Below are 15,097 nucleotides of genomic sequence, written 5' to 3' on the forward strand. Positions count from 1 at the left end.
CACCTCTTCTTCCACTTCCTCTAATTTTTGCTTCACCTCTTTTATTTCCCGGTGCGTCTCCTCAAGTTCGTCCTCTAAGGCTACCGTGACCGTCTCTATGTGCGTCCTCACCTCTCGGTCCTTCGTCTCCATTATCTCTGTCACCTCGTCCAACCTCATTGTCAGTCCCTCACGTACCATCTGACATTGCCTCTGTGTCGCTATTAAGTCATTTTTAATTTCTTTTTGTGTCGCCTTTAACCCTCCTAGTACCGCAGTGTTCCTTTGAACCTGCTCCACTAACTCCGTCTGTCCCTCCGTCAGCTGTTCCACCTCCTCAGTCAGGTCCTCGAAGCCCCCTTGTAACCGAGCCGTTCCATTAATCACCTCTTTCTCTATACGCTTTTCACCTCGCTTTACCTCCTCGCGTACCCCCGAGACCTCCTCACTCACACCTCGTCGTATCTCCTCTTTCATCTCCTCCATCTCTTTTGTAGATGCCACCCTCATCTGTCCCAATTCATCCCTCTGAGCATCCAATTTACTTTCTCACCCGATTTTCACCTCCTCTATCTGCTCTCCCATTTGTTTAATTTCTCGGGCGGATTGCTCCCCCATCTCCCGCAATTTGTCTTCCATCCTATTTTCTAACCCCATTAACCCATTTTTCACCCCCTCTATCTGATTCTCCTGGGCAGCCATTCTATTTTCCACCCCCGTTAACCCATGTTTCACCCCTTCTATCCCATTGTCTAACCCCTCAAATTTCTTGTCTATCTTCCCTATTTGGGCACTGGTACCCCTCGCTTCGTCCCTCATTACCCCCAATTGCTCACTCTGCAGTTTGAGGGACGCCTGCATTTGCGCCATAAATTGTTCCATGAGGGCCTGCATTTGGGCCGTCCCTCCCACTTGTACAGCGGGTGCGGCCGCCGTAGCCATGTGCGAGGTGCCATTTTGCGCGCCTGAAGCCTCGTGCGCGAGGACGCCATTTTGCGCATCTGATACCCCCTCAACCACCTCCTCATTGCTCCCCTCCATTTGATCCTGGGTTACTCCTAACCCCTATCCTAGTTCACCCACCGGCATCCGATCGCCTTGACCAGCCATGGCGCGATTTCAAAATTCGGGTTTTCCTTTAAAAACAAAACAATTTCCAGTTGCTTGTAATTTTGAGCGCGTTAAGCGCGCTTCGGGCCTCGTATCCCACACCCAGACACCAATTTGTTACGGTCCGCGGATTAGGATGTTATTTTACCGAGCGGTGGTGTTGCCGCGGCCGAACAGTGCTTCCCTGATTAAAACCCGATTTACCCCAAACTTTGGCCGGATCGCGCCACCGCTATCCAATCGGGAAAACTCTAAAGCGACCGAATGCAAAGAGGAAGAAGACGTACAGAAGGGTAACTGGGTTTATTATTATGTACACACATAAGCAAACAGAAAGCAGTCACGTTTATTTACAGGGACATGAGACGCAGGTGACACAGTGAAATCTTTAGCTTATACAGACTTATTGTTACTACCCAGGACAGCACGAACAGAACAAACTCACGTACGCAAATGGATGGAAATTGCAGGCAGGAATGACAGGAGGTGGGTGGCTGGAGGAAGGCACGGAGCTGGCTGGAGTTTGATCCCGCACGGGACGTCGGGCTGGACCTCGACGGCCGCCGATGCCACCGATCCTGTCGTGTGCGCGGGGTCGTGGGTCGGAGCTGCTTGGTGGAGCCAAGCCAACGCTGCAGGTGGGGGGTCTGGCGTGACGGGTTCTCTCTCCCTCTCTCACTAACTCCAGGACTCTTTCTCTCTTGCTTAGTCCAACTCTTCCTCACCACCGACAACTCAACGCAACCCCTCCACTCTACACAAACACTGACCACCACTGACGACCAACCCAGCTCTGACCAAAAAAACCACACACTCCGCTCTTGTCGTAGCTCATCCCGTAAAAGCTCATCTGCGTTTTGGGAACGCCCCGCTGTGGGTTATATAGGCCCCGCCCCTCAACCTTCACGAACCTCCTTGATGTTTCTCTCCACACCCTCTCCAAGTCCAACCCCTTGTTCGTGGTTGGTTGAGAGGGGCTGACTCACTCCTCCCCTCTATGACGAGGTGGGGACCCGCCTTTCTTCCCCAACCCTGCCTCGTGGCCAATGGCGGCAATTGTTGGTTGGCAATGCGAATGGCAATTGACGAAAGGGGAAATGGAGGTTTTTGGGAATGGGAATGAAGGGAATCTATCTTTTTCACTTGGTGCAATGGAGTATTTAAGTTAATGGGAGACACAGCCTTACTCTAAGACACATAATAAGATATAAGCTACTGAACAAGGGTATTCTATGATTAGCTGACGTGTATGCTTTTGGACTAATTACCGAGACGCCCTTTTACCTTTATACAACTCTGGAGGCAGGAGGGGCCATATCCAACAATGTTCATCACCATCTCCAATATAATACAACACAATCAAAAAAATGCAATCCTCATATCTGCAACAATATATATATATATATATATATATATATATATATATATATATATATATATATATATATATATATATATATATAAAGATAAAGATGTATATATATATATATATATATATATATATATATATATATATATATATATATATATATATATATATATATATATATATATATTTATATATATATGTATGTATGTATGTATGTATGTATGTATGTATGTATATATGTATATATATATATATATATATATATATATATATATATATATATATATATACATATATACATATATATATATATATATACATATACATATATATATATATATATATATATATATATATATATATATATATATATATATATATATATATATATATATATATTGTTGCGGTTTTTAGAACCTTCACTTTATCAAATTTAGTATTAAAATCCCGAATAACTCCCCATGTACATTTCCCCTTAATTGGCTGTTAATTGTTTGCACCTTCGTTAGTCCATCGCATCACGTAGCAAATAATAGGCTTCCCTCAATAGTTATCTCATTATTATATGTCAGTATAAGGCTCTGTTTTTCCACTAGTTCATTGCGTTGCACCAAATCAAATAAGGGAGAATCCCCTTTCAATTGCCCCAAAACGCCATTGCCAACCACATTACCAACTGCATTCGCCGCCACGCCATGTGCTCTAACTCGGGGAAGAAGGGTGTGGCCCCACCTCGTCATCAGGAGGAGGAGGGAGCCAGCCCCGATCAACCAACCAAACATGAGGGGTTTGGCCTGAGAGGGCGGAGGAAAGAAACATCGAGGAGGTTCGCGAAGATTCGAGGGTGTGGCCTATAAAACCCGTTGCATGAGCCCCCACCGTGAGATGATTGAGGGAGTCAGATGAGCGAGGGAGCACAAAGGCAGTTTCTGTCAGGAAGGCGCTTGAGTTGGTGAAGAGAGACGTGCAACCTGCGGGAGTACGAGTGAGGGAGACGCTGTATCCAACCAGCCTTGCCACGTCAAGCTCCGACGCGCTGCTGCGAACATCCCGGCGGTGTGGACCCGAGGGTGGAGAGTCGGCGGTGGCTCGCTCCCGGCCCGGCCGTTCTCCTGCGTCCAGCTGATCCTTCCTCTCCTTCCAGCCATTCGTTCCTGCCTTCATTCCCCATTCGTGTAAGTCTGCTTGTCGTCTGTCCTCTGTGTTGTCTGGGGTGTAAGTTAAGCCTGTGTAGATAAGCTAGGAATTGCTCTGTGTCCTTCTGATCCTTCCATTTTCCTGTATATTACTTTTATTTCTTCTCTTCTTGATTTTGGTTTGTGTAAATAATTAATAAATATCTGTTCTTCCTACCTTTGTCTTTTTCTTCATGCTCGTCCGATAGTCTTTGTGATTTCCCTCATTGAGTACCTGTGGCACGATTTGGCCAACGCTTTATGAATCGGGTTTAGTCTTTGTTAATGGCTTGAACTTCGGACTGCTAACCCGCTCGGCAGATAACATCTAGAACCGTGGTTCGAGCAGAAGTTATTCCCTCGTTCCCGGCTGGCGGTAGTAATTAGGTATGTAGCGAAGCCCTAGGCCTAACAAACCCTACCTACCGTCGGTCCGGGAAGGACGTTGTAGATTCAGGATCGGAGACGGCCAGTGCAAATAGAAGGGGGATTAACCCCCCCTTGCTAAGGAGGAGCACCGTCCCCGTTTCCGTAACAATATATATATACATATATATATATTGAAAAGGAGACCTATGGGACATCCATAAACTATATAGGTCTCCCACACGCTTTCAAAAAGTTTAGGACCGCCTTGCCCAAACGAGGATGCTTCTGGTTTAAATGACCAAAAATGACGGACAGGTCGGACACACCGACCCCCTCCTCTCTAACGATTTTAAATAGGAGCAACCTCGGTCCGTCATATAGGCGGCATCCCATAAACAAGTGGGATAAATCTTCGGGTTCCCTACAGGCATTGCAAATCCCTGAAGGGTGACACCCTATCACGTGAAGGTACGCATTAAGGCGACAGTGCCCAAGTCTAAGCCTGGAGAGAGCCACCTGGTCTCTGCGGGACAGCTGAGGAAGCCGAACAGTGGGGGTCACTTCTGGATTCACCCCGGAGCAGAACCTACCCTTTGTGGTGGTATCCCACTGGGATTGCCATTTTTTGACGATCATGTCCCTGACCACATTCACAATTTCAGACGGACCCAAAGGGATTTGGGTGACACATTCGGATGTGATCGCACACTTGGCTGCAAGATCACAGGCCTCGTCCCCTCCGATGCCCACATGAGTGGGGATCCAGCACAGATTGACCACAGATCCTTTCCAATGAGCAATGTTGATCAGGTGCAGTACTTCGAGCACCAGGTCAAATCTGCATCCCTCCTGGAGAGACTCTAGAGTCCAAACCAACACATTCACCAAACCAATACATCTGCCAAAACAATACATACACCAAACCATTGCATCAGACAAACCAACACATCCACCAAACCAATGCAGCCGCCAAAACAACACACCCGCCAAACCAACACAAAAGCCAAACCAACACAAAAGCCAAACCAACACAAAAGCCAAACCAACACAAAAGCCAAACCAACACCTCCGCCAAACCAACACATCCGCTAAACCAACACATCCACTAAACCAACACATCCGCTAAACCAACACATCCGCCAAACCAACACATGTGCCAAACCAACACATCCTCCAAACCAACACAGCCACCAAACCAACACATCCTCCAAACCAACACAGCCACCAAACCAAACACATCTGCAAGACCAATGCATGCCCCAAACCAATGCATCCTCCAAACCAACACATTCACCAAACCAATACATCTGCCAAAACAATACATCAGCCAAACCAACACACCCGCCAAACCAACACAAAAGCCAAACCAAGACCTCCACTAAACCAACACATCCGCCAAACCAACACATAAGCCAAACCAACACATCCGCCAAACCAACACCGACGCCAAACCAACACATCCGCAAAACCAACACATTCGCCAAACCAACACATCCGCCAAACGAACACATCTGCCAAACCAACACATTAGCCAAACCAATACATAAGCCAAACCAACACGACCGCCAAACCAACACATCCTCCAAACCATCACCGACGCCAAACCAACGCATCTGCCAAACCAACGCATCCGCCAAAGCGACGCACCCGCCAAACCAACAAACCCGCCAAACCAACACAAGCCAAACCAACACATAAGCCAAACCAACACATAAGCCAAACCAACACGTCCGCCAAACCAACACGTCCGCCAAACCAACACGTGCGCCAAACCAACACGTGCGCCAAATCAACACGTGCGCCAAATCAACACATGCGCCAAACCAACACATGCTCCAAACCAACACATGCGCCAAACCAACACATGCTCCAAACCAACACATGCGCCAAACCAACACACGAGCCAAACCAACACACGTTTTAAACCTACACACACGCCAAACCAACACACGCGCCAAGCCAACACACGCGCCAAGCCAACACACGCGCCAAACCAACACATCCTCCAAACCATCACCGACGCCAAACCAACACGACCGCCAAACCAACACGTCCGCCACACCAACACGTCTGCCACACCAACACATCCTCCAAACCATCACCGACGCCAAACCAACGCATCTGCCAAACCAACGCATCCGCCAAACCAACGCACCCGCCAAACCAACAAACCCGCCAAACCAACACAAGCCAAACCAACACATAAGCCAAACCAACACGTCCGCCAAACCAACACGTCCGCCAAACCAACACGTGCGCCAAACCAACACGTGCGCCAAACCAACACGTGCGCCAAACCAACACGTGCGCCAAACCAACACGTGCGCCAAACCAACACGTGCGCCAAACCAACACATCCGCCAAACCAACACATGCGCCAAACCAACACATGCGCCAAACCAACACATGCGCAAAACCAACACATCCGCCAAATCAACATATCCGCCAATCGAACACATGTGCCAAACCGTCACATCCGCAAAACCAGCACATCCGCCAATCCAACATATGCAAATCCCTCCCCCCCCCCCCCCCCCCCCCCCCACATCCTCTTGTTTTTCATGCCCCACAACAAATACGTCATTGTTGAATGGTGTTCCTCGCAACTTTTTATTTTTTTATCCATCAACAATATGTTTTTACACAACCAGAATCAGAAACATTATTTTGGTGTCTGCTGAATCTGGGAGGTCATTACAAACAATATATATGTATGTACAGGCATTACTTACATAGTATTGAAGGAACTGCGCTCCAACGCGAGTCGAAAGAATTGACGCGACCAAAGACGGAATTCGTCCGAGTTGCTTTATTGAAACAAAACAGCTCAGGTATTCTGACAAGCCCGTTTATCGGGCAACAATATATATACACATTTATGTCGGGAAGTTTGCCCGGCAAAAGCTATACCGGGCATGCCCGGGTATCAAGGGCGAGCCTTGGAAAGGCGAGTCTGGACCTGCCGGGGCGTGTTTGGCTGCGGCCTGGCAAGTCGAGGCTGGGCGTGCCCGGGCGCTCTGGGCGAGCACTGGAAAGGCGATAGCGGGCATGCCCGGACGCTCTGCGCGAGCCCTGGAAAGGCGATAGCGGGCATGCCCGGACGCTCTGGGCGTGCCCTGGAAAGGCAATAGCGGGCATGCCCGGACGCTCTGGGCGAGCCCTGGAAAGGCGATAGCGGGCATGCCCGGACGCTCTGGGCGAGCCCTGGAAAGGCGAGAGCGGGCATGCCCGGGAAAGACGAGACCGGGCGTGCCCGGGAGGTTCGGGCATGCCCGGGAACAGTGAGTCCGGGCATGCCCGGGAGAGGCGCGTCTGGCCGTGTTCTGGCCGGTGCAAGGCGATTATGTACATCCAGCGGTAACCGCTACAGTATGTACAATTTAACAATCTAGGTTTGACTCAGAAAGTGAAGTATTTGAATCGCTGTCAGAAAGGAGTTTCATATCAGAGTCTGCAGTGTGAAGCTGGTTGTTGTCTCCAAATTGACATTTGCTTGCCTTTCTGATATTTATGTTTGTGTGGTTTATGTTGTAAATGCAGGAACTGGGAGCGAATGTCGTATCCTGGGGTGAAGTTCCATCGCTCGATGCAGAATTTGTAGAAGGAACTTCCTTGCACAAAGGTGTCGTTGGCTTGGCATGTGCTTGAGGGATAGAGAGAGAGGGTATTACTAAAAATGCGTATAATTGATTTGCATTACACATTCTGGAGATAGAACAGATTTATACACTATTTTAAATTGATAAATTCCCATTTAAAAAAACAACCGTCTTGTGAAGAATAAGATAAAATCACTAAGATTTACATTGACAACTTTTTGATTGAAAAAGTGGGAAAAAGAAGATGGTTGGTAGAGTTTGGGTGCATCTTATTCTAAACTCTAAAGAGTGGAGTAGAGAAGATCCCCGCTTCGGTTCAAAGAAACATAGGGGCAATACCCCTGGCGCTTACCTGGTAGGATAAACAATCATAAGACTTTAAACAAACAAAAAAAACAACCTATTTTGGGGGGCAACCCCACCTCTCCTCCTTCCCCTCCCAACCCGTGTACCTCCTCAGACCCCAATTTTTCCAATGCCTTGAACAAACATTGGTGCATCACGGATGATGAAGGTTGTGGTGAAATTTCATCAAAATTGTGTGTGTATGTTCTGAGAAGAAACCAAATACATAATTAGGGGGGGGGCAGGGGGGCAACCCTCCCCCGCCCCCCGTAGCTCCCCAAAGGGGCAGATTTTTTGTTAATGCCGTGAACAAACGTTGGTACATCACGGGTGATGAAGGTTGTGGTAAAACTTCATTGAAATAGTGTGTGTAGTTTCAGAATAAAAAGTAAATTTCTATTTTGGGGGTTCAAACCTGGATCCAGTTTGACCCCGGTAAACCCCTTAGACCCCGATATTTTTTAATGCCGTGAACAAACTTTAGTCACAACACAACAAATATAATTTGTTCCAAATTTGGTCGCAATCCCATCAGCGGTTTCGGAGAGGAAGTTTCAAGTGTTTACGGACGGACTGACTGACGACGCGCAACCGCATCAGCTCCCCTGAACTTCGTTCCAGGTGAGCTAAAAATTCAGGGTATAACAAGTAGCGTCCCTCGACAACAAAAGAATTCACTGAAATTGTGTAAATACTGCACTGTATTGGGTTCGACACAATTAAACAGACAGGAGAAATCCACAAATAAGGTTGAATTAAAATAAAAAGGGAGCAAAAGGTTATAGTTTATTTACATGGTGATTACGTAGGAAGGATTGGCAGGATAATATGGGGAGGTACACACGCGCCTCAGGTGTCTAGCCAAGGCTCAAATCTCGCCCCAACTATAAACTACCATCTTGGTGTTTCACAGGCAGGGCGATTCATCAATGTGTGCTCTGTCCCTCGGATGGATGTTGAACTTGTTGTCCCATTTGCTAGCATCCGTTGGTGGATGTTAAAGACCCCACGGTGTCCTTCGCGAAATGGAGGCAAGCTATTTCAGGCATCCTGAACAAATTACAAATCCCTGCACTTGGTTGAGTATCCTGCGTCGGAGTCGTGACCTGTCCATGTTGTAACTCCCAACGGCTTAGCCATGAAACTGCCTCGGCAGCCCTGTGCACCCGATGGTGCAATCAGGAAAAGAAAAGAATTACGTAGGAATATTAAGTCAGATGAAAAAAGCGAGTACAAATAACATTTTATTATTATTATTATTACCATTGCCTTACTCGAGATTGGTGCACCCCTGAGTATACCCATTGATCCGTAAAGAATGGGTATACCATCTACATTAAAAAAAAAAAGTGAACAATTTGATAAAAATTCGTGAAATAAATGAATATTTTGTTTTATCATTAGCTGTGGTTGATGGAATGGTGAGCGATAAACAGGTGTTTTCAGTCAGAAGATTAGTTACATTTACTTATCTGTGTTCGTCATTTAAATTACTAACAAATGACAAAGTATGTATCTCGCCTGTACCAAGTTTATCAAGAGCTGTCAGAGCCCTCTGATTCGGAAAGGTTACCCACCTCTGATTTAGAGGGTAGAACATGGACAGGTTCCACAGGTTGGCATTCCATGTGGGCAGGGAAATGGGAGAGGTGGGGGAGTGCAGAGATTTCTCCCTAATGATTATGCAGTATGTGATATCAAACCAACTTGGAGAAACAGGCTAGGCAATGTGGGAGATAAGGCTGGAGATTGAGGGGAAAATGAGATAAAAGGAATCTAACATAAAGCAGTAGAGCTGTTTTTATTTACAGTGCATTCAGAAAGTATTCAGACCCCTTCACTTTTTTCACATTTTGTTATGTTGCAACCTTATGCTGAAATCGTTTAAATTCATTTTTTCCCTCATCAATCTACACTCGATACCCCATAATGACAAAGAGAAAACAGGATTTTAAAAAGTTTTGCAAATTTATTCAAAAGAAAAAACTGAAATATCACATTGACATAAGTATTCAGACCCTTTGCTATGACACTTGAAATTTAGCTCAGGTGCCTTCCATTTCTCTTGATCATCTTTGAGATGTTTCTACACCTTGATTGGAGTCCACCTGTGGTAAATTCAATTGATTGGACATGATTTGGAAAGGCACACACCTGTCTATATAAGGTCTCACAGCTGACGATGCATATCAGAGCAAAAACCAAGCCATGAGGTCGAAGGAACTGCCTGCAGAGCTTAGAGACAGGATTGTGTCGAGGCACAGATCTGGGGAAGCCTACAAAAAAATTCTGCTGCATTGAAGGTTCCCAAGAGCACAGTGGCCTCCATAATTCTTAAATGGAAGAAGTTTGGAACAACCAGGACTCTTCTTAGAGCTGGCCGCCCGGCCAAACTGAGCAATCGGGGGAGAAGGGCCTTGGTAATAGAGGTGACCAACAACCCGATGGCTGAGCTCCAGAGATCCTGTGTGGAGATGGGAGAAACTTCCAGAAGGACAACCATCACTGCAACACTCCACCGATCTGGGCTTTATGGCAGAGTGGCCAGGCGGAAGCCAAACAGTTCAATCTTGGTTTCATCAGATCACAGAATCTTGTTTCTCACAGTCTGAAAGTCCTTTAGGTGCTTTTTTGCAAACTCCAAGCGGGCTTTCATGTGTCTTTCACTGAGGAGAGGCTTCCGTCTGGCCACTCTGCCGTTCTGCTTGAAATTGACAGAAACCAATTTCAAGATGGCTGCCGTGGCGGCCATATTGAAAATCGCAGCGCGCCCATTTTCGAAAGGAACATTCTTCTACTCAACCCCAACACACACTGCAAAAATTGATTTAATCGGACAAGGCGTTCTCCTTGAAATTGACAGAAACCAAAAGTTGATGGACAACCGCCCGGACGACATCCCTGACGACAATACCCCTTAGCCCATTGGGCTGAGGGGTGAAAAAGTGAAGGGGTCTGAATACTTTCTGAATGCACTGTATGTGACAATCACTTTTTTTTTGTATATTTAGTCGAGGTTAGTACAAGAGCTAACACATCGAGCATATGAACCACCTTTAGAGGCCATTTTTCCCCTCAGAGCAGGGGTTGGCCTTTTTTGGGCACCATGGTCCCCTTTTTGAAGCAATGTTTTGTGGCCGGATGCCCTTCCTGCCGCCAACCCTGTTAGTCGCCTTTTGCGACACACAGGGAATTACCAGTAAACTGGTACTCAATTTGCCGACCTCGGAAGGATGACAGGCTGAGTCAACCGCCCTGGCATTAATTGAGCGATCGACCAGGATCCTAGGATCCAAAGCCGGCACCCTAACCGCAAAGCCAACACCAGCCTTCCAACATATAGAGCAGATAATAAAGAATAAATGGAGCGGGAGACGAGGGGGAGAGAGAGAGGGAACCACGACAACAGTAAGGAACAGGGGCATCAGGAGATCTTTGGAAGAGTGTGTGCTGGGCTGTGGTACACATAATAAACAAGATGGACACTACAGCGGATTTCAGGAAAGAAAACAGGGAATTTGAAGAAGGTGGATCAACGGGGGTGGAAAAGATCAAGATTTGGACACCTATAAGATGGTGGTGAACATGTTTTGAGGACCTGGAGGAAGGAGTAAGATTTAAGAGAGTGAGAGTTTGTTCTTGAGGTGGGGAAAAAGAGGAATGAAAGAGTGAAGGTGAGCAGAGTCGTGATTTTGGCAGTTTCACCAGAAGAGGGTTGCTGGCAGATCTTGTGCATCCTGCAGGAATATTTGGGGGACAGCACAGACAGAGCAAGGGGAGCAAGGCTGGGGAGGAGTCGGTAGAAGCCAGAAAGACCACCAACCAGCCTGCGGTGAGTCAGAGAAAGGCCTTCAGAATCAGCTTCATCGTGGGAGATTCCAATGATTCTAAAAGACTTGGTTTCTACAGCATGAAGCCGAACTAGGGGTGAGGCACTGAGGCAGGAGCACCAGCCCAGAGTGGAGAGTAGTACTTCATGAAGCTACGGATGAAAGCCTTGTATGTGGTGAGGATAGAGGTGACAAGAAAGGACTTAACACGATGGAGGACGCCAAGTCGGTGACTGGCCGACTGGTTTGGAGGCCAGCTTAGAAATATGGTTTTCCCAGGAAAGGTCATGGCAGATAGTGAGACCCAAAAGCTTAAGTAACAGAACTTCTTCGAGAGGATTCTTCAGAAAATAGATGAGGGTTTTCCAAATGGTCTTTTCAGAAAGACATGGTGAGAGTGTGATATGTCAGGATTGAAAGACATGTTCCACTTGTTTGACCAGTTTGTGATATTGTCCAGGTCTGCAGAGAGTGAAGAGGCTGTTGCCTGTCGATCTGAGGGATGAGAGATGGAGCGGCAGAGGGTGGAGTCATCAGCAAAGAGATAGAGAGGATTTTCCAGCGAATCAAAGATCATTGAAGCACATTTCATTGAAAATCATTTCATGAAGATCATTGAAACAAAGATTGAAAAAGCACAGGCCCCATAATACTACTTTGAGGAACTCCAGCCTGGACAGGAAGAGGAGATGAGAGAACTCCATTCAGGGTCACATGTTGACTGCGACCGGAAATGAAGTCCGCAAACCATGCGTGGAGGTTTCTGTGGATGCCATCGGAGGAGAGTTTGGTGAGCAGGGCGTGGTGTCAGACCGTATCGAAGGCACGTGATATGTCGAGGGAGACAGCTCTAATTTCCTGTTGGGCATTGAGGACCTCCATCCATTGTTGAGACAGCAGAAGCAACATGTCCAGAGTAGAATGACCTGGTCTGAAACCAAATTGATGATCAGAGATCAAGCCATTGGAGAAGAGGAAGGATTTGATATCCGAAGCAATGATGGATTCCATGACCTTGCTGATGATTGGGAGCAGGCTGATTGGTCTGTACTTGCAAGGATCTGTTTTTGCACCTTTTTTTGAAATAATCAGCTTCTATCTTTTGATTAGTGAACGAATCCTGTGACCCAATATGAAAATTCTTTAAATTTCAGTGTCAATCAGGAACATGTTTTGTTCAGGAACATGTTTTGTTCAGCCGAACGCCTCAACTCTGTGTTTGCCTCAAAATCTTTAGTCCCAAACCCATCTCTCTCTGTTCCCACCTTTCCCAGTCGAACCCAACTGCTCCTGGACTCTGTGTCCTTCTCTCCTGACAAGGTGGAGGAGTTTTTGTCTTACCTCAACTCTGATTCTGCAACCGAACCAGACGGCATCAGCCCACAGGTCCTAAAATCCTGCTCTGCCGCTCTATCTCACCCTCTCTCTGTTCTTTTCACCCTATCTTTTGCTCAAGGTCATCTGCCAGCATCCTGGAAATCAGCAAACATTACCGCTTTACACAAAAAAGGTGCAAAAACAGATCCTTTTAACTACAGACCAATCAGCCTGCTCCCAATTATCAGCAAAGTCATGGAATCCATCATTGCTTCGGATATGAAATCTTTCCTCTTCTCCAATGGCTTGATCTCTGATCATCAATTTGGATTCAGACCAGGTCACTCTACTCTGGACATGCTGCTTCTCCTGTCTCAACAATGGATGGAGGTCCTCAATGCCAAACAGGAAATCAGAGCTGTCTCCCTCGACATATCACGTGCCTTCGATACGGTCTGGCACCCAGCTCTGCTCACCAAACTCTACTCCTATGGTATCCATGGAAATCTCCATGCATGGCTTGCGGACTTCCTCTCTGGTCGTAGTCAACGTGTGGCCCTGAATGGATTTCTCTCATCTCCCCTTCCTGTTCAGGCTGGAGTTCCCCAAGGCAGTGTGCTGGGCCCTGTGCTTTTTCTGGTCTTTATCAATGATCTCTCCGACTCTCTGGAAAATCCTCTCTATCTCTTTGCTGATGACTCCACTCTCTGCCGCTCCATTCCTCTTCCCTCAGATCGGCAGTCTGCAGCCTCCTCACTCTCTGAAGACCTGGACAAAATCACAGACTGGTCAAACAAGTGGAACATGTCTTTCAATCCTGACAAATCTCACACTCTTACTACGTCTCTCCGAAAAGATCGACTGGACAACCCTCCCATCTACTTTCTCAACAATCCTCTCCAAGAAGTTCTGTCGCTCAAGCTTTTGGGTCTCACTATCTGCCATGATCTTTCTTGGGAAAACCACATTTCCAAGCTGGCCTGCAAAGCCAGTCGCTGTTGGAATAGGGGGGATACGGAGGGCATCCTCCGTCGTGCGAAGTCCTTCCTAGGCACACCTGAGCTCCTCACCACATACAAGGCTTTCATCCGCAGCTCAATGGAATACTGTTCTCCCTCCCCTATGGGCTGGTGCTCCTGCCTCACACCTAGCTCGGCTTCACGCTGTTGAAACCAAAGCTTTCAGAATCATTGGAATCTCCCACGATGAAGCTATCTCTGAGGGCCTTTCACTCACTCACCGCAGGCAGGTAGGTGGTCTTTCTGTCTTCTACCGACTCCTCTCTGGCCTTGCTCCCCCAGCTCTCTCTGTGCTCTGTCCCCCAAATATTCCTACAGGTCGCACAAGATCTGCCAGCAAGCCTCTGATGGTTAAACTGCCAAAATCTCGGCTCTCTGCTCACCTTCACTCCTTCATTCCTCTTTTCTCCCGCCTCTGGAACAAACTCCCACACTCCCTTCAATCCCACTCCTCCCTCCAGGTCTTTAAAACAGCTGTTCACCACCATCTCTTATCTTCCCCCATCCAAAACCTTGATCTTTTCTACCCCCACTAATTCACCCCAGATCCACCTTGTTTGTAATTCCAACTTCTTTCCTGGTAGTCCTGGCAGTGTCCATATGTTTTATGCCTCTCCCACCCCCTTTCCCATGCCTCCCCCCCAAAGCCCTCTCCCTCCCACAGATCTCTCGATGTCTCCATGTCTCTCGGTTCCTGCTCTCAAATGTTGTGTTTGTGTCCTTCCCCCTCTCTCCCCATCTTGTCTACCGCTCCCGATGCTTTTTGTTTTATGTGTCGGGTTGTCGGTTATGTGTCGGTTTGTCGGTTTGTCTTTCTGTGTGATAAATGTTCGCTCCTTCACGAGCCTCGATCTTGTATACAAAAAAAAAAAAAAAAAAAAAAAAAAAAATCGGGTGTAAATTGGTGATTTTACGTAACCTTGATCTTTGACCATTTGATCTAACAAAAACAATCACCTTGTTGCTTTTGATTGGTAAACCAACT

General features: G+C 47.0%; 1 protein-coding gene across 2 annotated transcripts in view; it reads right to left on the reverse strand.

Moving 5' to 3' along the window:
- Window positions 1-6,593: 6,593 nt before the first annotated feature.
- LOC137429850 (uncharacterized) overlaps window positions 6,594-15,097 on the reverse strand; it is a 92,458-nt gene continuing 83,954 nt past the window's right edge. For both annotated transcript variants that reach the window (XM_078779915.1, XM_078779914.1), the window contains exon 13: window positions 6,594-7,645. In XM_078779915.1, the coding sequence (XP_078636041.1) occupies window positions 7,383-7,645 (263 nt within the window). In that variant the 3' untranslated portion in view covers window positions 6,594-7,382. The remainder of the gene's footprint in view (window positions 7,646-15,097) is intronic.

This window comes from Myxine glutinosa, chromosome 6, assembly GCF_964187855.1.
Source record: "Myxine glutinosa chromosome 6, kmMyxGlut1.1, whole genome shotgun sequence".
NCBI classification, from domain to species: Eukaryota; Metazoa; Chordata; class Myxini; order Myxiniformes; family Myxinidae; genus Myxine; species Myxine glutinosa.